General features: G+C 42.1%; 3 protein-coding genes and 1 non-coding gene across 4 annotated transcripts; 1 reads left to right on the top strand and 3 right to left on the bottom strand.

The window, feature by feature from the left end:
* Positions 1 to 586: 586 nt before the first annotated feature.
* On the bottom strand, positions 587 to 12008 carry pgk1 (phosphoglycerate kinase 1). The gene is made up of 11 exons (XM_014976070.2): positions 11838 to 12008; positions 10282 to 10332; positions 10040 to 10195; positions 6612 to 6756; positions 5776 to 5879; positions 5291 to 5410; positions 4621 to 4735; positions 2416 to 2595; positions 2167 to 2344; positions 1462 to 1560; positions 587 to 987 (listed from the first exon to the last, which is right to left on the bottom strand). Exons 1-11 carry the CDS (start codon positions 11900 to 11902, stop codon positions 947 to 949), a joined length of 1254 nt encoding a protein of 417 aa, XP_014831556.1. The 5' UTR covers positions 11903 to 12008; the 3' UTR covers positions 587 to 946.
* A 1711-nt stretch (positions 12009 to 13719) lies between these two features.
* Positions 13720 to 18879, bottom strand: cox7b (cytochrome c oxidase subunit 7B). Its single transcript, XM_014976072.2, has 3 exons — positions 18721 to 18879; positions 14895 to 15010; positions 13720 to 13902 (listed from the first exon to the last, which is right to left on the bottom strand). Exons 1-3 carry the CDS (start codon positions 18755 to 18757, stop codon positions 13822 to 13824), a joined length of 234 nt encoding a protein of 77 aa, XP_014831558.1. The 5' UTR covers positions 18758 to 18879; the 3' UTR covers positions 13720 to 13821.
* Positions 18880 to 19240: 361 nt separating this feature from the next.
* trnal-caa (transfer RNA leucine (anticodon CAA)) lies at positions 19241 to 19350 on the top strand. The gene is made up of 2 exons: positions 19241 to 19278; positions 19305 to 19350. It is a non-coding gene; the product is annotated as a tRNA-Leu (tRNA).
* A 1981-nt stretch (positions 19351 to 21331) lies between these two features.
* On the bottom strand, positions 21332 to 25509 carry pgrmc1 (progesterone receptor membrane component 1). The gene is made up of 3 exons (XM_014976071.2): positions 25152 to 25509; positions 22756 to 22911; positions 21332 to 22199 (listed from the first exon to the last, which is right to left on the bottom strand). Exons 1-3 carry the CDS (start codon positions 25444 to 25446, stop codon positions 22105 to 22107), a joined length of 546 nt encoding a protein of 181 aa, XP_014831557.1. The 5' UTR covers positions 25447 to 25509; the 3' UTR covers positions 21332 to 22104.
* Positions 25510 to 25796: the final 287 nt, after the last annotated feature.

The following is a 25796-nucleotide window of genomic DNA, read 5'->3' as shown; positions in this document are numbered from 1 at the left end:
ATAAGTTGCTACTTACAGGCATCGCTTCGAAGAATTCAACCTGGAATGCGGCGTTCATAACAGACACGTGTTCATCTGCTCTACCGCTAGCAAACAACCGTACTGATTAAATAACATAAAAGTCAGGCAGTTCCCTAAAAGTCCAACAGATGGCAGCAATGCGCCCCACAGTTTACAGGACACACTTCCTGCTAAAGAGCCCCCTGGTGGTTGAAGAAAAATCCACATATAAACTGGAAAATAAAATAAATGAAAAAAAAATCTGACTGCTCTCTGGAATTGTTCAGGGGGCCGGACCAAATGTGGAGGCGGGCCGTAGTTTGGAGACCCCTGTTTTTAATGATTTATCGCCTGAACGAACTCATTCACGTGATTTTAAACTATTTAATGGAAACAATGTGATGACAAAATTCAGTTTTTCAACAGAATATCACAGAGGAATAATGCTGCCGAACAAGGAAATAAAATTACGAGAATAAAGTCAAAATATTCTGAGAAGTTGTAATGTAACTTTATTCTCTAATATTTTGACTTGCTTGTATTTTTTTAGCATGGCCCCGACGCTCAATGAGGACATGATCACTGATTTATTTCTTAAACATAGATGGTTTTATTAGAACAGATCAGACAGGAAGTAACATCTATGTTGGCCACATCTATGATCGCCACGTTAACACAGAAGCTCTACTGAAACCGTAAACTCCGATCCCCGCTGCCGTTTCTCCTCAGGAAGGAGAAACTTTACTGCTGCTTTGCAGCCGAGAACGTCCGAAGTTAGAAATTAATCGGGGTTAAAGGTCAGCGCTCTGCTGGGACAGATAGCAGGTTGGGGTCACAGGTCATGATGACACTACATGAGATGTCCTCTTCTCTTCTCACACACACACACACACACACACACACACACACACACACACACACACACACACACACACCAGTGAGGCGTCTAGGCGCTGCTGAGTGCATCCACACCAGGCAGGACTTTACCTGAGAACAGATCAACATTATAGAGTTTACATTAGACATGAACCGATTTGATATCAATATCCGTATCGGTCCTGATATAGAAACAAATTCTAGATTGGGTATCAGTTCCTGAGCCATCAGGTCAGATCTACTCAGTCTAATTCTACATTTTGTTCTATATAATTTTCAAAATTCATAGTTAAACTTCCTCAATAATTTGAATGAATGTTTGTTGGTTATTTTAATGTTTGACCAAAATAATCAGCTTGTTGTTTTTATTTAATATTTATTTTCCACTTCCTGTTTTTCTCCCGACTGCGCCGACTGACCAGCTGGTGGCGCTGTTGGTTTATATGGAGACATTTATTCACCACTATAATAATAATAAATAACAATAATAATAAGTGTTTACTGACCCATAATAATCCCCATTTGCTTGTGTTTTAATTTGAAATTCCTAAATGCTGCTGACTGCTTCCTGTTGGTGGCGCTCACCTTCCAGCAGCTCCAGGCTAGCGCCGCCGCCGGTGCTAACGTGGCTAACTTTGTCCTCTGTGTCCCACTTAGCGCAGCAGGTAGCAGTGTCGCCCCCACCTGGACAGAAAGCGAACAGCGTCAGAGGAAATGCCTGTCTGTTTATTACACATTTATCAAACATTTATTTATTCTGCTAAAGTTTACAGACTAGAGATCAAATCCTCAGAAACACAAACAGAAATCAGCTGCTGGTCAGAAACACATTTTATTCACTTTAATAGTAAAATTTTATTCATTTCTTGAATTTAAAGCGAAGCAGAACAGTCTCAACATGTGAAGATGAACATTAAGATAAAAAAGCTGCTTCAACAATTAAATCATTTCATGAACTAAGCTGATGAAAAACCAAAAAACTGAACAATGCGACGTTTTAGCTGTTTGAAGTGAATATTAGAATAAAGTCGTAAAAACTTTAGAAAAATTGTTTAATAAGAAAATCTGAGTCTTCAGGATCCGATTCGTCTGAGGAACTCGGACGAATGTTCTGCAGCTCAGCATCTTAACTTTTTATTTCTCATTTAGGAATTTTAAAATTACGACTTTATTCTGAAATATGACTTTTTGTTGAACGACTAAATTCTCTTAGCATTACAACGTTTTAAAAGGAAAAGTAATTTTTCCCAAATATTCTGTGGTATCAGAATCCGACCCGGCGGTTCTTACCGATGATGGTGACGCAGCCTGACCTCGTGACCTCCACGACCTTGTCCATCAGGCTCTTGGTTCCTCTGGCGAAGTTTTCCCACTCGAAGACGCCGACCGGCCCGTTCCAGACGATCTGCTTGGCGCGACCCACCGCCTCCGCGTACAGCCGGGAACTCTCCGGGCCGCAGTCCAGCCCCTGCGGACCATAGGAGCCTGGGGTCACCCGAGGCCAAAGGTCAAAGGTCAAAGGCCGAGGCCTCTCCTTACCATCCAGCCGGCGGGAATGCCGGCAGCGACGGTGGCGGAGCCAGTGGTGGCGTTCTCGTCAAATTTGTCGGCGGTCACAAAGTCGACGGGGAGCGTGATTCTGACGCCGTTTTTCTCGGCTTTCGCCATCAGGTCTTTGACTATACCAGCGCCTTCCTCGTCGAACAGAGACGTCCCGATCTGAGGCACAAATAAAGATTCTAGAGTAAAAATAAACCAGAGGCGTCCCGACCTGGCAGACCTGTTGTGTTAAGAAAATAAAAACTAGTTATCAAAATAATCCTCCAGTTCAAATTAAATTTACTTTAAGAAACGGAATCCGACCCTTCAGTTAACAGATCAATAAGATTGTTTTGAACAAATTAAATGATAAAAACACAAAATACAAAGAAAGCTACAAAAAAAAAATGTTTCTGCCAAGTTTTCTGGCATCAAAAAAAAAAAAAAAAAAAAACATTTGGTGATTTTAACTAACAGTTAAAAATAATCAGATTTAACTTTAATAATAATATATTTAAATATCAGGCTTCAACTGTCAATGTTTTCCATATTTAGGCTTTTAATCAAACTCTATATTAAACTTTATTACCAAACATTTGAATATCAAAACTTTCCAAACCAGAAACTCATCAGCTCCAACCTACACCCTCATTTCCCATGATGCAACACGGCCAACCCTGTAACCTCGTCTTGCTTCACGGTTCCTTTTTGTTGCTGAACTTTCTGCTAATCTGGACGTTTCTAATCTACATAGAAGAACCAGATTCTGTTAAAGTTTGAACTGAAGTCACGACCTGCAGATTATCTAAAACACACAGCGGTTTCATCAGACTCAACAACAATACAATCTGTCCTAGTCAAATCCTGACTTATTTGCTCTATAACAGTACATTTGTTCAGATTTCTGCCAGATTAGATATTTTAGGAGGATTATCGGTCAGGACATTTCGACTCCGTGCTTCAGGCGGGTTGCCAGATCTGAGACATTCCTGCCAAAAAACAAAAAACTCACCCAACTAAAAATAAATACAGTAAATAGTTTAAAATCCTAGTAGATCATAATGTGTGATATAGTTTGCTGTCCTCAGTTGAAAGACTTCTGTTGTTGGATTTATTCTGACCAGAACCAGACCTGGACTCTCGGATCAGAACCAGACTCGTGTTTTTGTGGAGCCGTCGTTTTAAATCAACGCTGCACTGGTTTCTGTTTTACAGTGCAGATACTTAGTGACACTTTAGTCTGAAAAATGCCGTAAAAATGATGATGTCACATCCAACACATTTCAAAATAAACTAAAAATTCATTTAAAGACACAACCCGGCAGCGCCCGGCCGACCCGGCAGGGCCCGGCCGACCCGGCAGGGCCCGGCCGACCCGGCAGCGCCCGGCCGACCCGGCAGCGCCCGGCCGACCCGGCAGCGCCGACCCGCAGCGCCCGGCCGACCCGCAGCGCCCGGCCGACCCGGCAGCGCCCGGCCGACCCGGCAGCGCCCGGCCGACCCGGCAGCGCCGACCCGCAGCGCCCGGCCGACCCGCAGCGCCCGGCCGACCCGGCAGCGCCCGGCAGCGCCCGGCCGACCCGGCAGCGCCCGGCCGACCCGCAGCGCCCGGCCGACCCGGCAGCGCCCGGCCGACCCGCAGCGCCCGGCCGACCCGCAGCGCCCGGCCGACCCGGCAGCGCCCGGCCGACCCGCAGCGCCCGGCCGACCCGCAGCGCCCGGCCGACCCGCAGCGCCGTGGGCCGTTTTCCTGCTGAAGTAATGAGGATCATCAAAGGTTTAGAATCAAATTTGTTCTGATTTAATTTCAGACATTAATGCATGAAAGGCGTATGTAAACTTGTGGCTCCAGCTGATAAAATCTGAATGTTTATCCTGAAATTGTCATTTCATGAAACTTTAATATTTATCTAAGCCTCGGCATTAAAATAGAGATTTCTTTGTAATAATTTATTTAACTTTCTTCACTGCTGCTCCCATTTAAATAAACTTTATTTTCTCCAACACTAAACATGATCTGATGTTTGTTATAATGTTTAACGTGTTATAAAGTCAGCTTTGAATTAGAGGAAATGAATCATTAAAACCTGATGAGGTTTTGGTTTGAAGTTCAGGAAATAAAATCTGAACTCTCCGTGCTGCTGCTCCAAACTCCAGACTGGAGTCGGGTTTTCAGGAGGAACTGGTTCTGGAAGCGACGCTGACCTCCATGTTGTTGAGAACTTTGAGGAAAGTGAAGGCCATGCCGCCGCCGATGATCATCTCATCCACTTTATCCAGCATGTTGTTGATCAGCTGGATCTTATCCTTCACCTTCGCTCTGCAAGGGAAACAGTCGGCAAACGACGGGTCACAAGCCAGTGGGCCCTTATTGAAAGTTCTTGTCCAGAACCAGTGAGGCCCGGTACCGGAAACACACAGACAGTGGTGGATTTTCAAAATTAAGTTACATTAAATGCTTCATGGTATTAAAATGAGTTTTGAACTGATTATGCTGAATATAAGTGAACAAATACAGGCCATGTGTTTTATATTACACTTAATAATCTTAATTCTGAGGCCGTGGGGCTTTTATTGTGGCGGTACGCTGCCATCAATTATATTCACTCAAAGCATAGAATTAGAGTGAATAGGTCGGCCTTATGGATGGGCTATCGGACCGATACAGATATTGATAACTGATTGGTGCATCTGCAGTGAAAACCATCAGGTTTGATAAACGTTTTCTGTTTTCCTTCTCCAGGAACTTTGCAGTCAGACTTTCACAGTAATGTCGGTGTTTAAACGCTCCACCGTCAGACAGAGGAAGGATTTAAATCTGCAGCAGAAACGGACAGGAAGTAGAAACAGAATAAACGGCTGAACTTCCTCTCACCCTCCCAGGATGGCCAGGAACGGCCTCTGAGGTTTCTCCAGCGCCATGGCGAAGTAATCCAGCTCCTTCTTCATGAGGAACCCCGCCGCCTTCTGGGGGAGGTCCACCCCCACCATGGAGCTGAGGGGACAGGTCAGAGGGTTAGACAGGTCAGGTTTCCCAGGATCGTCACAATGATGCGCTACGTTTCCCTGTTTCAGCAAAGAAAACCGGGACTTGGTTACCATGACGTCAGAAACCTGGAAGACGATCGCTTTGCTGCATCTGGCATTTTTCTACGTGGAAGGAAGCTGCTGTGTAACCCAACCAAAACTAAAATCACCATAAAATACATTCAGGTGTGATACTGAAAGGCCACTTCACCTGCAACATCACCTGGATTTACAACTTAAACAACAAAATGTTTCCATTTCCAAACCCAACTCTGGAAAACGACCAAGACATCGCAGCTTAAAGACGGCGTTTCCTGCTGAGCCTCGGCTCACCTGTGAGCTCTGTGCGCCGTCCCAAACGCGTCGTTGACGTAAACGTCGCCCAGCTTGGACAGAGACGCCCTGAAGGAGTCCGTCTGTTCCTGGGTGGCCTTGGTCTGAAGGTCACAGAGGATGATGAAGACCACGAAGAAGAGAGACAGAAGGAAGGAGACAGGTTTCAGACGTAGATCTGCACTTGGATAAAAACTCAGAGCGTCGCTCAGTGAAACTGAAAGCAAAGCCGGTACTGATGGGCCAGACAACAGAAACCTCGGCACGTCCACCGAGGAAACCAGACCGACCCCGTGTTGGTGCGCCTGTCCCTTTAAGGAAAACCATGCGACTGAATCACTTCCTGTGTCGATTGGATGCGACCGCACCAAATTGTGTTTATGAGGGAGAAACTGTGTCGACATGTTTGTGGGTTTTGTTGGATGGAGACACTTTGTGTTAGTTTAGGGTTTATATTTGAACACCGACATGGATCAGCAGAGAAGAGGAAGGTTTGACCTGTGGGATCAGTTTGATCTCAGAATAAAGTGAATTATTATTCTGTTATTTCCACTTTTGATCATTTTTCTTTCAGATTATTCCAATTCCTTTCTGTAGAATCTTTGAGTTAGTTTACAGGGATTAGCTTTTATTTACATTGTAGATGAAATGTAGGGTTTACTGTAACTGGAGCTCTTCCATGATGCTGAGGCTTCACCGCCCAGCAGGAGGGGACAAACCGGTTAACGACGAACCGGTCAACACTCCGGGACAAACCGGTTAACGATATGTTCAATGATTACTCAACATATTGCTGCTCCTGTTTAACCAGTTTGACAGTACAACGCTCCACTGACCTTGTTCCCAGCCGGGTCTTTGCCCTTGCCCTCCTCAGCAACGTGGAAGCGGAGATTCTCCAGCAGGATGACGGAGCCGGCAGCCGGGCTGGAGCAGGCCGCCTCCACCTCCGGACCCACGCAGTCCTTCAGGAAGGTCACGTCCCTGAGGAACGCCACACACAACCATCAGTCCTAAGGAAGGTCACGACCCTGAGGAACGCCACACAACCATCAGCTCCCCTGCTGGGTTTCCCTGCAGGTTACCAACTTTGGACCAATCTGAGAAACGTCAGAACAAACAGGAAGTTTCATTTGGAGTTTCTTCCTACTCCTGCTTAAGGGGTCAAAGTAGGGCTGTTGTAAACGAATATTTTAGTAATCGAGTAATCTATCGATTATTCTTACGATTAATCGAGTAATCGGATAAAAAAAATAATAAAATGAAATATTGGTAAATCTGGCATAATACCGGTGTTACTATCAGATATCAATATCAGTCCAATGTTTCATATTTGAGCATCCCTAACAGTTGCTTTTTTGTAGTTTAGAAAACTAACCTGTAACAATAATAGCTCACTTTCTAAGTTAACCAGAAGAAAAGTTATAGAAAAATCTGAAATTATATTGAATTTAATAACAAAGAGGCAGGCTCACAAATATGCTTATAAAAAATGTCTACAATCCAGCTTTTAGTTTATGTATTCATCTTCAGTGAGTTTAATAGATTAATTAAACTCACCTTGCCACCTAACCTGTCACGCTTTGGGTTTGAAAATACGGGAAATGCCGCCTGGAGTGGGAGGAGAGGGCGAATGAACGAACATGGGGTGGAGGGGAGGAAATAGACCAGCGGACTGACGAACCGTTAGACCGGGGGACGAACACGGGGGGAAGCAATACGGGATATTTACGACACCTTCACTGGTCACACTCAGAAACTCATCTACCAGCCATGTACGATGCGCTCCGCCACCCGTTTCTTCAGACCGGGATATGAAATTTATTGTGCGGTTCGTCGGTAAAGCTACATTTACACGGTAAGCATCAGCTACTCAGCCGCCCGCCCTGTTCAGGCTATCCGCTCACCTCAGCGCTCTTCCCGCCGTTCGCTTTCAACCAGCAGCCCCGGAGGAGAAATGCTGCCGTACTCCAGGGATTCCCCCAGTCATTTTAAGGATGCTTATTGGTTCCCCAAAAACGATAAAAAGTCGGGCATTATCATCAATCAATAAAATCCCCACGGGCCAATCTTGAAGATTGGACTTTATGCCGCTGAGACTTAGCTTTTGTCAACAACTCAGAGGCGGAAGTGAGAGCTCCGCGCAACGCAAATGAAGTCCCGGCCGGAACACGGTGCGCTAACTAATAAAACATAAATTAACGAAGCTTCGAGGCAGGTAAATTTTCCTCGAGGAATTTTAGTAATCGAGGTACTCGAATCATTCGAGGAATCGTTTCAGCCCTAGGTCAAAGTTCAACCATAATTTATTCTAACTTTCAGGAGAATCAAACTTTATTCTGCCTTAAGAAGTTTAGAAGAACTAGAAAAGGTTTGAAAATAATTTGCAAACTGAGATCAAATCAGTGCAGGATTTCATTTCCCCACCGTCAGAGGAAACTAAACTGAAATTACAAAGTTTGCTCAACAGAAATGGCAATTTTGGGGGGAAAAAACAACTACATTTCTTTGATAGTTTTTGCATCAGGATGAGGAGTTTTTTTGCGCTGCATTGAAATTAGTTCATTTCTGAAAACTGGAAACTTTTTTCTAGTGGAAACCACGAAGACGACGACAGGAGGATGGTGGCTCTACGTGTTTTTTTATGACTTATCGGGTTAAATTTATTCACATCTGATTTTAATTGTGTTTCTTTATTGGAAACTCATCAATTGCAGAATTGTTTTTATGAGATTAGCAGAATATCATCATAGTTTTCCTTACATCAGCAGAAACACACAGCTTGTTCTCACTCAGTTACTGCAGAGGTCAGCAACTTCACATGTTGCTGCCAAAGTTTCCAAAAACTGAAAACAAGAAAAACAGTTGCTAAATTTGACACTAGTCACTTTTAAAAAAAGTCACTAGGAGTCTTAACAGTTACTAAATACAGAAACAAAATTGACAAGTTAGCAACAGTCCATCATCTTGGCCACGCCCATCCGTCTCTAGGCCACGCCCACTTTTGGGGGGCGGGGCTTAGCTTCTACACGTGTTCAGTTACAATTTAAAGAGCAAAAGAAAAAGAAGGTTTTACTATGGCAAGCCGTTTTAACATAAATTCGGTTTTACCGCCCTTACATTCCAGATATCTCAAACTGTTTTGTGACTAGATGTTTTAGCGACTTAACATATCTCCAATTATATTTTGATTAGACAAAATAACTGTTTGAGATATCTCTAATTACATTCTGACTAGTTGAAATGAAGTCAGATTTACCATTGAATTGTATGAAGACTTCAATTCAAGTTATCTTAAATGAATTACTGACTATCTGAAATACACATTTCAGATATCTACAATTAAATTATGACTAAGTCATAAAGTAAATTCAAGATATCTCGATTTTGGTTTTGACTAGTCATTATTCTAATTAAAGATATCTCGAATGACTCCATAATTCAAGATATCTTAAATGTAGTTTTGACTAGTCAAAATTCCTTTTAAGATATCTCTAGATGGATTTGAGATATCTTGAATTACTTTTCTATTTAAGATATCTTAAATTGACATTCCAACCATTCAGAATGACATCACTGATATCTTGAATTGGTATTCTGTCTAGTCAAAACGTCCCTGAAAGTTTAGTAAAACAATGAAAAATAGAGAAAACGAACAAAGATGTTTGAAAATGTGCCACTTTCATGCTGAAAATAGTTTGACAAAAGCAATTTTAGCTTTTCAAAGCTGTTTTTAATTGCATTCGGTTCATCAGAAATGAATAAACAGGAAATTATTTGCAGATATCAGAAGCAGTCTTATAGTTTATGAAGTTTTGCTATCTCCGCATTTCCAACATTGTCGAGCTCTTTCTAATTTGTGGAATTACTGACAATTTTGTGCAAAAAACAAAGTTCTACAGGCAACTGTTTGGACACCTCAAAGGGGCTTCCACATCATTCTTAATTCAGATATCTTAAATTGTCAATTTTATTAGTCATAATTGTGTTGAAGATATCTTAAATCGTAATTACGGACATGTGTCCCGTCAAATGACGGATCCAGTGACGTCATTTGAGATATCTTGAAAGGAATTTTGACTAGTCAAAATGTAATTGTACATATATTGAATTATTATTCTTACTAGTCAGAATGTAAATGCAGATATCTTAAATTACCATTCCAGATAGTCAAAATGCATTTTTGGATATCTGGAATGTAATTATGGGTAGTCAGATGAAACCGAATTTATGTTAAAACGGCTTGCCATAACGGTGAGGCTCTCACTTTCCCAGCAGAGTCTTGAGCTCAGCAGCGACCGGCTCCAGTGAATACTTCTCCGGCATGGCGTTCCCGTCAGGACGGCCCAGATGGCTCATCAGAACCACGGACTTCGCCCCGCGGTCCAGGCAGTACTGGATGCTTGGCACTGCCGCCTTGATCCTGAGAACAGTTCAGATCAACAGCCAGTCGTCTCATTATGGATTACTTTGGTTAATATTTGAATTGAAATAAAGAAAGAGTTTAACCTCTGGTTGTTGGTGATGTGTTTGTCCTTCATGGGAACGTTGAAGTCGACTCTGGAACAGAACAGTTACTGTAATTACATCGTTTTGACACATTTCATGCTGCTTACTCTGCATTTACATGAATAACAGAAAATGTTTTAATCAAGCGTTTCAGCAGTGGAAATTCATGCAAAATCAACAGATCCCTGCACAACTAAGTTTAATGCAAATTTTCCACAAAAATGGTCAAAAACACAGAGTTTAAGTAATGCCAACTCCCACCTGCAAGGGGCAGTATTTCTTACTTTACTGCTGCCAACTTTATTTGATGTCAAGTTAAAGTCTGATCGATGTGGAGAGTAACAAAAAGTCACATTTACTGAAATACTTAAGCACAAATATTTCTTAATTATCTCCACAAAATGTCTGATTTTCACAATCAACAGGACTAGACCACTACTCTGCTCTAACTAAAAGTACCAGAACTAAAACTGGCTGATAAAACCAAGAACTGCAGATGCTGGAAATATTTATCCGTTTTCCTCAACCTCAGAGCAAAATAAACTCCTGCACTCCGTTTTCAGGTTTCTGGCCACGTTTTGGTCCACGGCTGCAGGTTTCTGCAGCAGCCTGCCTTGCTGCTTCAGTCAGGCCCCGCCGCGTTCTCCAAACCCATGAAACACCAGCCATGTGGCAGGCTGCTACAGGCCTTGAATCGACTGAAAATGACCTTTTAATGCTGAGCAGCGCTGGCTTTACTTGAACCTTGTCCTATACTGAGCAAACCCTCATGGCCCTCTGACATTTTCACACATGGTGTCGGTTTCAAACACTCGCCAACAGACTGAGGATCCAGTTAAAGACATTTATCCAATAAAACAGCAAGCAGCACATCTAGACAGGGTGCCACTCCTCAGAGGAAAGCACTGAGCCATCTTGGGCTCTTTTCTGCTTATCTGGTTCTGACAACACATAAATATAGATTATATGACAAAATAAAGAGCCAGAAAGCTACAACCCTGTGTTATATTCAAATTTCTGGATCAAAACGTTCTCTATGCATTCACTAAACTTTAAGGAGGAGGGAGGTGCTGTTAGGTGATGAGTTTATGGACAAAAAAATGGGAGATGTTCATTTTAATGCTTTTAATTAATTAAGAAATAAATCTGCCCCTTCAGAGCTACCCACGCAAAAAAAAAGACCGATAATGGCAGATCTTTTATAAAAACTTCTAAACTGGTTGAATTTAACTAATTTTGACTTTTTAAATGGTCCTAATCCTTCAAACCAGGACGTGTTTCTGACATTAAATGGCAGACAGAGCAGCATGTTAATGCAGAGGTTTCATCCATTCAGCTTCTCCTCTCAAGCACGTAACAGGGCCGGAAAACGTGACGACACACTGATTCACTTCCTGTGACTCTGCTCGGCTACTGTGAAGCATCACTTTAGAGACCCAACATGCCGACCGGACAGACATTACTACCGAACTGATGGATACCAGCTAACTGGCGGCTCCTTCCCCATTAGCTGTTGTTCGAGTTGCCGCGGCTACAGGCGACATTAAACTGCCCACCTCATAATGACCCGCTTCCCATTGACGTCCACCTTGTCCAGAGTGAGTTTGTTGGAGAGAGACATGTTGGCTGGTTCGGTTGGTTCTGTCGTTCACCGTCCTGACTGGCTCTTCTCCGCTTCCTCCGGCCGCTGACGAGTTAGCTACCGAATGTCAGTGGTGACCTTAGAGCAGAGCAAAGGAAGAGCGTGGGGGCGGGGGAAATCTCTCCCCCGACATCTGATTGGCGAATACGGTTAGAACTGGTGTGTTCTGATTGGATTAGAGGGATGAACGTCTCCTGACGGAATTCTTCGTTGTTTCTGGTAACCTTACCAGCAGATCTTTATAAAATAAATAAATAAAAACAGCATATCTTCATGTCTCGATGTGATTAACTCAAAAATACTAAAGGTAAATTAAATATTATAATATATATGAATTAAGAATTGTAGCTGTGGCCGGTTTGCTTTAGAATAAGCCTCCGACTATGGAGGACCAAAACCGACATAAGAAATAAAAGAATAAATATATAAATAAAAGAATAAATATATATCTGACATAATAAGAAATAAAAGAATAAATATATAAATAACGAAATAAATATATATCCGACATAAGAAATTAAAGAAATATATAAATAAAAGAAGAAATATATATTTTGATAAGAATTAAAAGCATAAATATACATTTTCATAAGAAACAAAAGCATAAATATATATTTAATTTTTCCTTTTCCTTACACATGACTTTCCGTCAAGAAAAATAGTTATTTTGCTTTGCCTTTTTTGCTTCTCTATTTTCTGCTCGCTGTATTTCTGCTTGCTGTTGTTCCGTTTGTTGTTTTTCTGCTGCATCGTTATGTTAATGAGGAGAGCTGCCTTCTGTCTGCTATTGGCCAATAGAGCCTTGGAACCAACGTCACTGCGTCAGACGTTGTGGGGCGTTTAGGTCCAGTCGCTCGGTGCCATCTTTACAGGCCACAGACCAAAACAAACTTTATCCCGGTGGTTTTATTGTGTTACGACTGCAGTGAAGTTAGTTTCGAGTTGGATATTGGATTTTCCAATATCCGCCGAGCAAGCGGCATTTAGCTCAAGGTTGATCCGATTTATGAACGCTAATTTCGGCCAGCCGTTCTCCAGTTCCCTCCTCAAGCCTCGGAGGTTCACCTCACTGCAGTGCTTTTATTTCTTATGTCGGTTTTGGTCCTCAATATCCGACTGCATACTTGTCTGGTTTAAAATGTATTATTAAATTAATATGCCTCGCAAATAATCATTCAGCTTTGAGCAAGGTTTGACCGATTAATATTGAGCAAACCTTACAAATAAGCTTTAAATAACGTTTTCTTTGAGTCATAATTGGAATCCCCATTTTAAAAGATTCATAAGAAACATTTTTATATTATGCGAGTTGCAGTATTTGAAATATACGTCCAGAGTTAATAAACTTGATAAATCATGGATCCCATTATATCTACATTAAATGGTATTTCTACATTAAAAATGCTTTTGTTTTATAAAATAAATCCAGTTTTAACCTGTTCAACTACATTTTTGATATCAGCTACCACTTAAACTCTGGTACACTGAAGCAGAAAAACAAATATTCCTGCATCTGTCAGTCTCATTGCAGCATGTTTTAGATGTCTTCCTCTTTATTGTGGCAGGTTTTTGCTTCATATTAAGCAATCAGTTGAATTAAATGTTTTTAATAGGAAACATCTCAATAGTTTCCAGCAGGATTGTGTATCCAAAGAGCCAATGGAAAATAATAAAAATAAAAACAGGGTTATATTCTTTAACAGGTTTTTATTCCTGAACGTTGAAAATATTCTGTAAGTCACTGATATAAGCAGGAAGATTTCTGTTCTTTCCTGGAAACAACCTTCAAACAGCAGAGAAGTGGAATCAATTTATTTGAACAAAATAGTTTGTTGGAATAAAGAGAAATTTCCATGTGAACACAGATCATGTTTGTCCATCCAGACGCTTGCTGCTCCTCACTCTGCATCTTTCCATGGTTTGGGCGTCATCCTCTTGACTGGAGACATGTTCCACACGATTCCCGTCTGGGTCAGAACCTGCACAGCCACCAGTAACAAAAGGTCACTAAACTAACACCAGTTGGAATAAAGTCTGACAATCAGCTAAGGCTTCAGGTTTTAAAATGTTTTATGTCTTCAGACCAAATATTTAAACATATTTTACATTTCAGATTTCAGATGATTGACTGGGATCATTTTATAATTTTCCAGGTAAATTCAGGACATCCTGTGTTGATGTCCAGGATAAATAATGTTTCGTCTTCATTTGTATGCTTTAAAGATAAAAGTTATAAAAGAAATAACGGACATGACGCACGTAAAGCAGTACAATCGAAAGGTTAAGCTCAACGTGGCACCATGCAGATCTTTGATTTACATTCAATGCAAAAATAAAATCCAGTTTTTCTTATTTTTTATTTTGAATATGACAAGTGTTTTGCCATAATTTCATGTAATGTGTGACAGAAAACAAGCTTTTGCTGCCCTCTAACGGTCATAATTAACAACTGAAGGCGTGTCACATCTAACATGAATACTTGAATATTATATCATCAGACCAAAATAAAATCCTAAAACTTTCACTTTGAAATAATGCATGACTGACAGTTTGTATTATTTTAGAAGGAGACAATTTATGCAGTGAAGGTTAAACATTTTCCATAAGTTTCTTCAAAACAAGAATTCTACATTTTTAATAAATCCACATTTTTCAGTATCTGTACAGAGATCTATGAACTCAATAAAATATTCCCTCTGTTTGAGGGAAGAGTTGATGTCAATAGATGAACATTGACAGTAAAATCATCGTCACCAAATATTACATAAAGACAACTCCACAAAATGTTTGGGTAAAATGCAGATTAAAACTAGTCACATTTTTTCAAACTAAGGCTTTTGCTTTCTTCCTGTCTTTAAACTTTCTCCAGGTTTTATTCCCTTAAACTGATATTCAACATTAGTTTATTTAGAGGATCAATCAGAATCTGTCTCATTTGCATATTTTAATAAAAGCTTCTGTTGTGACTTACATATCCCCAGACGGCGGTGCAGAAGACGGAGCCACTGACCAGAACTCCCATACCGTACTTGGAGTGGAAGTCCTGAGGCGCGGTGGATCCGTGCCTCAGCTGCCGCCCGGCCCGGCCTGCAGAGGGACAGAGAGACAGAGAGACAGAGGGACAGAGAGACAGAGGGACAGAGAGACAGAGGGACAGAGGGACAGAGAGAGACAGAGAGAGACAGAGGGACAGAGAGAGACAGAGAGACAGAGGGACAGAGAGAGACAGAGAGACAGAGAGACAGAGAGACAGAGGGACAGAGGGACAGAGAGACAGAGAGACAGAGGGACAGAGAGAGACAGAGAGACAGAGAGACAGAGAGACAGAGAGACAGAGAGACAGAGAGAGACAGAGAGACAGAGAGACAGAGAGACAGAGAGACAGAGGGACAGAGAGAGACAGAGAGACAGAGAGACAGAGAGACAGAGAGACAGAGGGACAGAGGGACAGAGAGAGACAGAGAGAGACAGAGGGACAGAGAGACAGAGAGACAGAGGGACAGAGAGACAGAGAGAGACAGAGGGACAGAGAGACAGAGAGACAGAGAGACAGAGGGACAGAGAGAGACAGAGAGACAGAGAGACAGAGAGACAGAGGGACAGAGGGACAGAGAGACAGAGAGACAGAGGGACAGAGAGAGACAGAGAGACAGAGAGACAGAGAGACAGAGAGACAGAGAGAGACAGAGAGACAGAGAGACAGAGAGACAGAGAGACAGAGGGACAGAGGGACAGAGGGACAGAGAGACAGAGGGACAGAGGGACAGAGAGAGACAGAGGGACAGAGGGACAGAGAGACAGAGAGACAGAGAGACAGAGAGACAGAGGGACAGAGGGACAGAGAGACAGAGGGACAGAGGGACAGAGAGACAGAGGGACAGAGGGACAGAGGGACAGAGAGACAGAGGGACAGAGAGACAGAGGGACAGAGAGACAGAGGGACAGAGAGAGACAGAGGGACAGAGAGACAGAGGGACAGAGGGACAGAGGGACAGAGAGACAGAGAGAGACAGAGGGACAGAGAGACAGAGAGACAGAGAGACAGAGGGACAGAGAGAGACAGAGAGACAGAGAGACAGAGAGACAGAGGGACAGAGGGACAGAGAGACAGAGAGACAGAGGGACAGAGAGAGACAGAGAGACAGAGAGACAGAGAGACAGAGAGAGACAGAGAGACAGAGAGACAGAGAGACAGAGAGACAGAGGGACAGAGGGACAGAGAGACAGAGAGACAGAGGGACAGAGGGACAGAGAGGGACAGAGGGACAGAGAGACAGAGAGACAGAGAGACAGAGGGACAGAGAGACAGAGGGACAGAGAGACAGAGGGACAGAGGGACAGAGGGACAGAGGGACAGAGGGACAGAGGGACAGAGGGACAGAGAGACAGAGGGACAGAGAGACAGAGGGACAGAGAGACAGAGGGACAGAGAGAGACAGAGAGACAGAGGGACAGAGAGACACAGAGAGACAGAGGGACAGAGAGACAGAGGGACAGAGAGACAGAGGGACAGAGAGACAGAGGGACAGAGAGACAGAGAGACAGAGGGACAGAGAGACAGAGAGACAGAGAGAGACAGAGAGACAGAGGGACAGAGAGACAGAGAGACACAGAGGGACAGAGAGACAGAGGGACAGAGAGACACAGAGGGACAGAGGGACAGAGAGACAGAGGGACAGAGAGACACAGAGAGACAGAGGGACAGAGAGACAGAGAGACAGAGGGACAGAGAGACAGAGAGACAGAGGGACAGAGAGACAGAGAGACAGAGAGACAGAGGGACAGAGAGACAGAGAGACAGAGGGACAGAGAGACAGAGGGACAGAGGGACAGAGAGACAGAGAGACAGAGAGACAGAGGGACAGAGGGACAGAGAGACAGAGAGACAGAGGGACAGAGGGACAGAGAGACAGAGAGACAGAGGGACAGAGGGACAGAGAGACAGAGAGACAGAGAGACAGAGGGACAGAGGGACAGAGAGACAGAGGGACAGAGGGACAGAGAGACAGAGAGACAGAGGGACAGAGAGACAGAGGGACAGAGAGACAGAGGGACAGAGGGACAGAGAGACAGAGGGACAGAGAGACAGAGGGACAGAGAGACAGAGAGACAGAGAGAGACAGAGAGACAGAGGGACAGAGGGACAGAGGGACAGAGAGAGACAGAGGGACAGAGAGACAGAGAGACAGAGGGACAGAGAGACAGAGAGACACAGAGGGACAGAGAGACAGAGGGACAGAGAGACAGAGGGACAGAGAGACAGAGAGACAGAGAGAGACAGAGAGACAGAGGGACAGAGGGACAGAGGGACAGAGAGAGACAGAGGGACAGAGAGACAGAGAGACAGAGGGACAGAGAGACAGAGAGACACAGAGGGACAGAGAGACAGAGGGACAGAGAGACACAGAGGGACAGAGGGACAGAGAGACAGAGGGACAGAGAGACACAGAGAGACAGAGGGACAGAGAGACAGAGGGACAGAGAGACAGAGAGACAGAGAGACAGAGAGACAGAGGGACAGAGAGACAGAGGGACAGAGAGACAGAGGGACAGAGGGACAGAGAGACAGAGGGACAGAGGGACAGAGGGACAGAGAGACAGAGAGACAGAGGGACAGAGAGACAGAGAGACAGAGAGACAGAGGGACAGAGGGACAGAGAGACAGAGGGACAGAGGGACAGAGAGACAGAGAGACAGAGGGACAGAGGGACAGAGAGACAGAGAGACAGAGGGACAGAGGGACAGAGAGACAGAGAGACAGAGGGACAGAGGGACAGAGAGACAGAGGGACAGAGAGACAGAGGGACAGAGGGACAGAGAGACAGAGAGACAGAGGGACAGAGGGACAGAGGGACAGAGAGACAGAGGGACAGAGAGACAGAGAGACAGAGGGACAGAGGGACAGAGAGACAGAGAGACAGAGGGACAGAGAGACAGAGAGACAGAGGGACAGAGGGACAGAGGGACAGAGAGACAGAGAGACAGAGGGACAGAGGGACAGAGAGACAGAGAGACAGAGGGACAGAGGGACAGAGAGACAGAGAGACAGAGGGACAGAGAGACAGAGAGACAGAGGGACAGAGAGACAGAGAGACAGAGGGACAGAGGGACAGAGGGACAGAGAGACAGAGAGACAGAGGGACACCGCCTCGGTTTAGTCCTGGAGGCTACGCATCAACCACAGATTTAAAATAAGTTTGTATAACTAGTAAAAGGCCGTTTTAGTGTGAAAGACTCTCATCCAAAAGTTTTTCCCTGAAAATGATAACATTTCATTTATATTTCTTGGAAACAATTTTTCATTTGTAAAAGTTGAAGTGTAGTCCTGTAAGAAACTACAAACCCACTTCTGAAATCAATTGTTTATTTTACAGTAGATTGTAACGTGTTTAGGAAAAATTAGTGTGAGCATTTCTGTCCTGATTTGATTTCGCAGGATCAACAATGCTTGTGTTTTATGACACTAATACTTTCAAATTAACTGTAATCTTAATTACACCGAGCTGGAAAACACTTAGTATACGGTACTATGTTCACTAATGTAAATTGTGTATTTGAATTACCAGAACCCCGGGCTTATGTGTTTTATGCAGTAAAACACATAAAAACACACAATGTCTGAACGTATCAGGATTCCTTGGGGCATGCTAATAGTGGCTAGCTAACGGCAGGCATGTAAGGGGGCGGTCAAACAACCAAAAACCTTATTACTCCCTCCTCTTGATTGATAATGAACTGATCTTTGGTCTAATAACATAAAATAGGACATAAATTACAAAGGAAAGCAGTCTCCTTACCTCCGAGGATAGCTACAGTTTTCGCAAACCGGTACATGTCGTCTGGCTTAGCGTCTTCAGATACCCTTGAAAAAGTCCAATATGGCCGTCTGAGGCAGATATACCGGAAGCTGAGGCGTTCACGTACCGTAGTTATAACACATGAAGGAGTTCTAAAATTGTACAGTCTACAACTTAAATAAGTATATATTAATTCTCATCCCTGTAGTATGTTAATTAACTAAAATGAATAAAGCAGTCACAATTAAACGGCATGTACAAAAACTTTTTTTTCTGTTCTATAAAAATATTTCCGTTTGAGCTGGTTACTTCAATGCCGCATGACTGGGACTTTTACAATACCCATGCGTAGAGAAAAACTAAGTTAAAAGTATTGTAAGCTCTACACTTAAATGAAACACACGTACGTCATCTTCCGCATACACATCATAAAGGAGTAATCATTTATATACAAAACTATAACAAACTCAAGTCAGTGTGACGGATTAAATATATAGTGAAACCACTTCAACGCGACTGTGTCAGGATGGCCGAGTGGTCTAAGGCGCCAGACTCAAGGATCAAACCTTCCGTATGAGCGGGACTTCTGGTCTCCGAATGGAGGCGTGGGTTCGAATCCCACTTCTGACACTTAACCTTTTCAATCTGTAACACACCAGGAATAGTTTTTGCTTTGGTCTTAAAATTGCCCCTGAGATGAGAACATTTAAATTTATAGCGGTATGTGAAGATATGCTACACGTATTTATATGTTACAGTAACATGTTAATACTTCACGTTCTATTGTTCAGTCCAATAAAACATTCAGAAGTTTTTATTTAGACCTGCTAATTTTTTATCACTTTTAGAGGATTCAACACATTAATTAGAACCCTGTAGATAAGTTGAATTGGTAATGTAAGGAAAAAAAAGATAAAATGTTTAATATTGTAATTTGTAGCATGGTAGAGAATGTGAGAAAAACTGATTTTAAGGCATTTATGAATTAAATGAAATGCATATCCATTTTACTGCTTATAATGCAATTTCCTCACCTGTCCAGCATGTTGCCTGTCTCTTGACTTTTCACCTTAAAGAGCATCATTTAAAAGTAAGCAGAGAATCTGTTTACAGGAAAACTATGAGTCATTTTTTTCAGTTTCCAGAAAAGAACAATTAAAAACTATTATCTGCAGTTTGATTTGAGCAGGGTAGGGAACACTGCAAACATTAAACTTCAGCTGTTTGGCCTAGATTTCTGTACCAACCTGAGCACACCATCTCAGTGGTGGAACATGGTAGTGGCATCATCATGCTGTGGGGATGCATTGCTACATCATAGAGCTGCAGACAGGCCCTTTCTGGAAGACATGTTGAAGTTTCTCCTTCCAGCAGCAGAATTGGTCAGAGGCGATCCAAACCAAAAATAGCCATGTCTTCAAATGGACTAGTCAAAGTCCAGACTAAAATTTAATGGAGAATCTGCAGTGAGGCTTGAAAAGTCCTTCTCCATCCAATCTGACCAAACTTCACTCTGCATGACCCAAAACCTGCAGAGCATCAAAGTTTGACCATTAGCAAATACAAAGAGATTTAAAACAAAATGAAAAACCAGTTTCTACTATTCACTTCATAAATATCATCTTTGTTTTGGTTTGTCCCATAAAATCACAATAAAATACAACATGATGCAAAAAATGAAAAACATTATGAATTTTGTTCTAAATATATTTGATGCTACACATTAAATTAGTTACAGTTTAAAATTATTTTTATAAAGTTAAATTAACTGATGATCATAAAAAGTATTAAATTAAATCAATCAAATGTTCTCTGTGCAGCATGTCAGCAGCAGGCTTTTCAAAGACTTTACATCACAAACACAGAAACACAAAGTCATGCAGCAGAGAATCAACAATAAAACGTGACATTAAGTCGATGCCGTCGATAAATTGATCACGATTCTAATAAAACTAACCAGGAGTCTGGATTTAAAGGAAGTCAGTGTTTCTGCTGTTTCTCAGTTTTCTGGAAGTTTGTTCCAGATCTGTGGTGCATAGAAGCTGAATGCTGCTTCTCCTCGTTTGGTTCTGGTTCTGGATGCAGAGCAGAACCAGAACCAGAACCTGAGGGTCTGGCAGGTTGATTCAACAGCAGCAGATCTTTAATGGTTGTGGTGCTAAACTGTTCAGTGATTTATAGACTAACAGGATTTTACAGTCTGTTCTCTGAGCTACAGCTGTAGGACTGTGGATCTGGTGTTATGTCTCCGTCTTCCTGGTTCTAGTCAGAACAGCAGCAGCAGCTTCTGGATCAGCTGCAGCTGGAGGATCGATTTGGTGGACAGACCTGTGAAGACGCTGCTGCAGGAAACAATGAGACTGAAGATAAACGCCTGGATGAGTTTCTCTGATCTGAGACATCAGTCCTCTGATCCTGGAGATTCTTCAGGTGACAGAAGGCCGACTTTGTGACTGTCTTAATGTGTCTGAAGGTTCAGGTCAGAGGTCATCACTGCTCCCAGGTTTCAGGCTGATTGCTGGTGTTCTTATCCATTTTAATATCTGCTCAACAAAAACTTAATTTGTAAATGTTTAACTTTAAAGAAACTGAAACAAAAGTCACCCAGCTGGCCATTTTAAACTTTTCTTTATTAAATCAAAATATGATTCAGAGATTATGTCTGTGTGGCCCAATGCATACATACAGGAAAATATTCCTTCATTTTATAGCAAATTAAATGCATAAAACAAGAGCAAAACAGAAAAATAAACTTTAAATGAGTCTGAGCTTTAAAAACATCAGAAGATCGTTTTAGTAACCAGAAGAAATCTGAAGATCAGATCCTGATTTAGTGCTAAAATAAAAACAGAAGCAGTTTATTACAACAGTAGTTTCATGGCATAGTGTCATTAAAAGTCCTGAAATGATTATATTTCATCTTAAACATGAAAAAGAAGCAAAAAGTTCAAAAAGTTTCACAATGTAAGAGCAGAGAAAACAGCAGAAATCTGACTGAACCGTTTGCTCAGATTGGGAATCGATTATGTACAAAACAATCCAGATCAGTTGTAACTCCGTCCATCTGCAGCTTCCTGAACATTTAAGATGCAATAATTATGCAGATTTATCGTCTTTAAAAGGTTTTCATCAGAAACAGTAAAAGCAGCTTCTGACATGTTTATTTTCACCGATTCAGCCGAGTTTGAGTTCAGATGAAAGAGATTACAACGAGACGATCTGAGCAGAAACACGACGCTTCACCGCTAACGGCCCGAAGAAACGCAGAGAAATGGAGATCAGTGATTGGTCCAAAGCTGAAGGAAATGGAAATGTTTTCTCAGAAAGTCCTGAAGCTCAGAGCGAAAGCGCTACAAACGGTGAGGCCAGCCTCCTCTTCGTCCTCTAGTCGCTCTTCTTGTCCTTTGCCTCGTCTTCGTCCGTGTATTCGCTCGGTTCCTCTCCCGGTTTCAGCAGTTTGCCGATGTAATCGTATTTCACTGCAACAGAACCATCAGGTTTCAGGATTTAAAGGTAGAAACTGAAATAATCTGCTGCCGACTGACAGATTATTCCAGTGATTCTGATTGACATGATAAAATTGGGCTCACTTTTCATTTAGCTGCTTAAGCTTTTTTAAAACATTAAAAATACAAATAAACAACTTGATTCCTCTTTTAAAGAAAATAAACATTTTATTGCCTAAAATGCAATAACAGTATCTAAGTGACTGAGTTACAGTAAATATGTAAATATAATGTCTGGAAAAGGTTAAAGAAGCTAAATGCAGCATTTATTTTATCCGACTAATCGATTAATCAATAACTAAAACAATAGTTAGGATCAATCAGCAGATTCTGTTTAAGGAGTTAGCAACGACTAAAAAGGTTCAGCCTGAAGCAGAAAGACTGAAACATGTATTGATTATTGTATTGATAATGTGAGCAGAACGTCTGAAAGCTCTGATCTCTAAAACCTCAGAACCAATCAGAATCTTAAAGGGTTTTTCCAAATGAGCAGAAACAGAAAATGGATGAGCAGAAAGAGGAAACCGACTGGTGAACTGCGTCTCCCACTCGGCCAGGCTCTCCTGCTGCATGGCGTTCAGGTCCGACAGGTCGTCGTGTTCGGCCTTCAGGGCGTCTCTGTCCAGGCAGAAGGTGGCCAGGCCTCTGGAGGCGTCTCTGCCGGCGAACACGCCGTACGGCCCGTCTGCAGGGAAACCACACAACCACCCATAAATCAACTCAGAAATTAAACTGATATCAATAACTTCCAATTCTAAGATTTATTGTTTTTCTCTTCCTACCAAAAACTGGATGATAAAGTTTTCAGTTTGGTGATTTTTAGGGATAATTTTCATAATTCATCTGTTTTATTTATTTTAGATTTTATTTTAGAGTTAAATGTTCATTAGAAATTAAAGTTTGTTGATCTGTGAGAATCTGTTTTTGATCTATTATTACCATTATATAACTGGAAAATGATCTCAAAACAACATTATCGTTAATTATAAAAACTTCTGGAGCAATTAATCATCCAGAATAAATAATCCAAACTAAACGCCAACCCTCATTATTACAGGGTTGGCGTTTAGTTTGATTTTGATAAATGAAAATAATTTTTTTAAACTGAATATTTATGAAACATCTGCATGCTGATCGGCTTCACAACACAAAACGTTTCTGTAGCTTTATCTGCTAACCAAGGCTGAACAGCAGGGGGCGCTAGAAACAAGAACACGGAAGCTTCCAGATGCAGAGTCAGTTATTCCAAGTGATTAAAGGATTTTATCATCATTCAGACCTGTTCAGCCTTAACCCCACTCCGCTTCATCTGTCTAGTCAAAGTCCGGTTGGTGAGGTATGAATTCTAATCGACCTCTGACCTCTGTTCCTCCAAACCTCGGTCTGGGTTCGGTTTGAATGTGAACGCCAAGCGGACCGGAGACCGCTCCAAAAGCAGGAAGTGGACAGGAGAAATGGCTCATGGTCAGACTTTAATTTCATTATTAACACATAAACAATTTTAGAATATTTTAATGAGCTACTTTTCAGTTTTAAATAAAAATATCATGTTACATTCATTTTGTTTTAAAATATTTCAAACTATCAGATCTTCACTGTAGACAACGGATAGTCTGAAGCATTTTATTTAGTTTATAATCATAAATATTCAACTTTTTCATTTATATTGATGTGTGTTGAGTTCTAACAGTGGCTCTTTGACTCTTTTAAACATATTCAGGGCTGCAGATGCGGCTGTGAAAAATGACTATGCAAAAACGTTAAAACATTAAAATCAGTAAAACCATGACCTCTGGGATTTAAAGTCCAGAGCTGCAGACTTTGGATGATGGCTGCCGGTTATCCAGTCGGTCAGAGGTCACAGACAGCAGAGGTTACAGAATGAGATAAGATAAAAACCAAACAGGTACGACCGAGTCAAAAACGCTCCTGTGACACCTGGAAAACAATGACTGAGAAAATCCAACATTAAGATGTTATTCTGTGATAAAAAGGTGCACGAGAGATTTCAAAGAGCAACAAATGAGGGATTTAGTGTCAGAGTTTGAACCTACAATAATGTTCAAAAATAAAAACAGATGCTATGGATTATGCCAGTGTTTCCCAACCCTGGTCCTCAAGGCTCACTGACCTGCATGTTTTAGATGTTCCCCTGCTTCAACACACCCCATTCAGATGATTGCAATTCAGCAAAACCCTGTTAATCAGCCATCAATTGAAATCATGTGTGCTGAAGCAGGGGAACATCTAAAACATGCAGGTCAGTGTTCCCTGGGGACCAGGGTTGGGAAACACTGGATTATGCTAATCACAGTAAACAAACTATTCTATTCTGCTGTCCCTGATATAATCTGGTATGACATTAAGTTGAGAGGATATTGGATTCAGTAAGTGGCTGCTTCCGCTAGTGTGTGTTTTTTCTTACACACACAAATTGAACAACGTGATTTCTGTTTAGAAAAACCTCAAATTACAATAAATTCAAAGTTTTAGTCAATTCAACCATTCATTTAATAAGAACATTAAATAAGACAATAAATATAAATTGAAACAATAACTAAGAAAATAATGTAAATGAGTCTTAATCATTTGATTGCAATAATACTAATTATATGTCACTTTAACGTGGACATTGCGACAGTCCACGTTTTTTCTGGAGAAGGAATCAACTTGTTCATAGACGATCTCTGATTTAAAGGTTGCCACAGCCTCTCCACTGTAAAAAATCAGCTTCAGCTAAAAGACTAAAGGGGTGTGACGCCACATTCCAGCAGAAAAACTGAAACAAACGACCCAAAACGCAGAACACGGAGTCTGCTGGTAAACATAATCAGCTGTTAAAATCTTAGAAACGACAAATGGTCATTTCACGCTAACTTAGATGCTGGAAGGCGGGTGGAAACCGGAACTTTTAGGAACATTTACCTGGTCCGTAAAACTTCTTTCCTCTGGTCACGTCGAATACTTTCCCGTTAACGGCCATGAGAATCCGCGGATCCTGCACTCCATCGTAAGGCTTCAACTCTGCCAGAGTGAAATCCTTCTTTTTCATTTTAGGCAGAGGCTTCTCCACCTCGCCCAGATCGGGCGGCCGGTCGCCGCGGAAGATTTTGTACAACAAGAACAAGCAGAGGCTGAGCAGGGTGAGGTTTAACGGGGAGGTGAAGATTTCTTGGAAAATTCCTCCTGAAGTAACTTCGCTCCCCTCTGCTTCCGCCATGTTGGCGTCCTTCTCCAGCCTCACGAGTGTGCGTGTCTCAGTTGAGTGCACAAGAGTTGCTGAGGAATGGACCAATCACCGTTCAGTATTAGCACCACTTGCTCACTATGTTATCCAATAAGGTTGGGACTGTGGCAAAACGGGCGTTAGCCATCGGACAGCGCTCTCAACAGACTAAACGATGTTGTCAGTGGCAAGTTAACTTTTAACTTTTTAAAAGATGAGTGGGGGTTTGGATAATAATAAAACATTCTCATTTATGTTCAGTTAATTTGTGTCAATAATTTTTCATTGTTTTCTATTTCTATATTATGGAGATCACTAGACAAAATTAACATTATTTTCTGATC

Source organism: Poecilia mexicana, unplaced genomic scaffold, assembly GCF_051168715.1.
Source record: "Poecilia mexicana isolate PSO_F unplaced genomic scaffold, ASM5116871v1 scaffold_14, whole genome shotgun sequence".
Classification (NCBI taxonomy): domain Eukaryota; kingdom Metazoa; phylum Chordata; class Actinopteri; order Cyprinodontiformes; family Poeciliidae; genus Poecilia; species Poecilia mexicana.
This window is presented reverse-complemented; position numbering and strand designations above follow the sequence as displayed.

Bases quoted from the DNA above. Each gene is read 5' to 3' on its own strand.
- pgk1 (XM_014976070.2), bottom strand. From the start codon at position 11,902: ATGTCTCTCTCCAACAAACTCACTCTGGACAAGGTGGACGTCAATGGG. The intron at 4,736-5,290 runs GTGAGAGGAAGT...TTTCCCTTGCAG, and splicing joins TTCCTGGCCATCCTGGGAGG to AGCGAAGGTGAAGGATAAGA. The intron at 988-1,461 runs GTGAGCGCCACC...ATCTGTTCTCAG, and splicing joins TAGCCTGGAGCTGCTGGAAG to GTAAAGTCCTGCCTGGTGTG.
- cox7b (XM_014976072.2), bottom strand. From the start codon at position 18,757: ATGTACCGGTTTGCGAAAACTGTAGCTATCCTCGGAG. The intron at 15,011-18,720 runs GTAAGGAGACTG...GTCCCTCTGCAG, and splicing joins AACTGTAGCTATCCTCGGAG to GCCGGGCCGGGCGGCAGCTG. The intron at 13,903-14,894 runs GTAAGTCACAAC...GTGGCTGTGCAG, and splicing joins GCACCGCCGTCTGGGGATAT to GTTCTGACCCAGACGGGAAT.
- pgrmc1 (XM_014976071.2), bottom strand. From the start codon at position 25,446: ATGGCGGAAGCAGAGGGGAGCGAAGTTACTTCAGGAGGAATTTTCCAA. The intron at 22,912-25,151 runs GTAAATGTTCCT...GTTTCCCTGCAG, and splicing joins AAAGAAGTTTTACGGACCAG to ACGGGCCGTACGGCGTGTTC. The intron at 22,200-22,755 runs GTCGGTTTCCTC...GTTCTGTTGCAG, and splicing joins GTGGGAGACGCAGTTCACCA to TGAAATACGATTACATCGGC.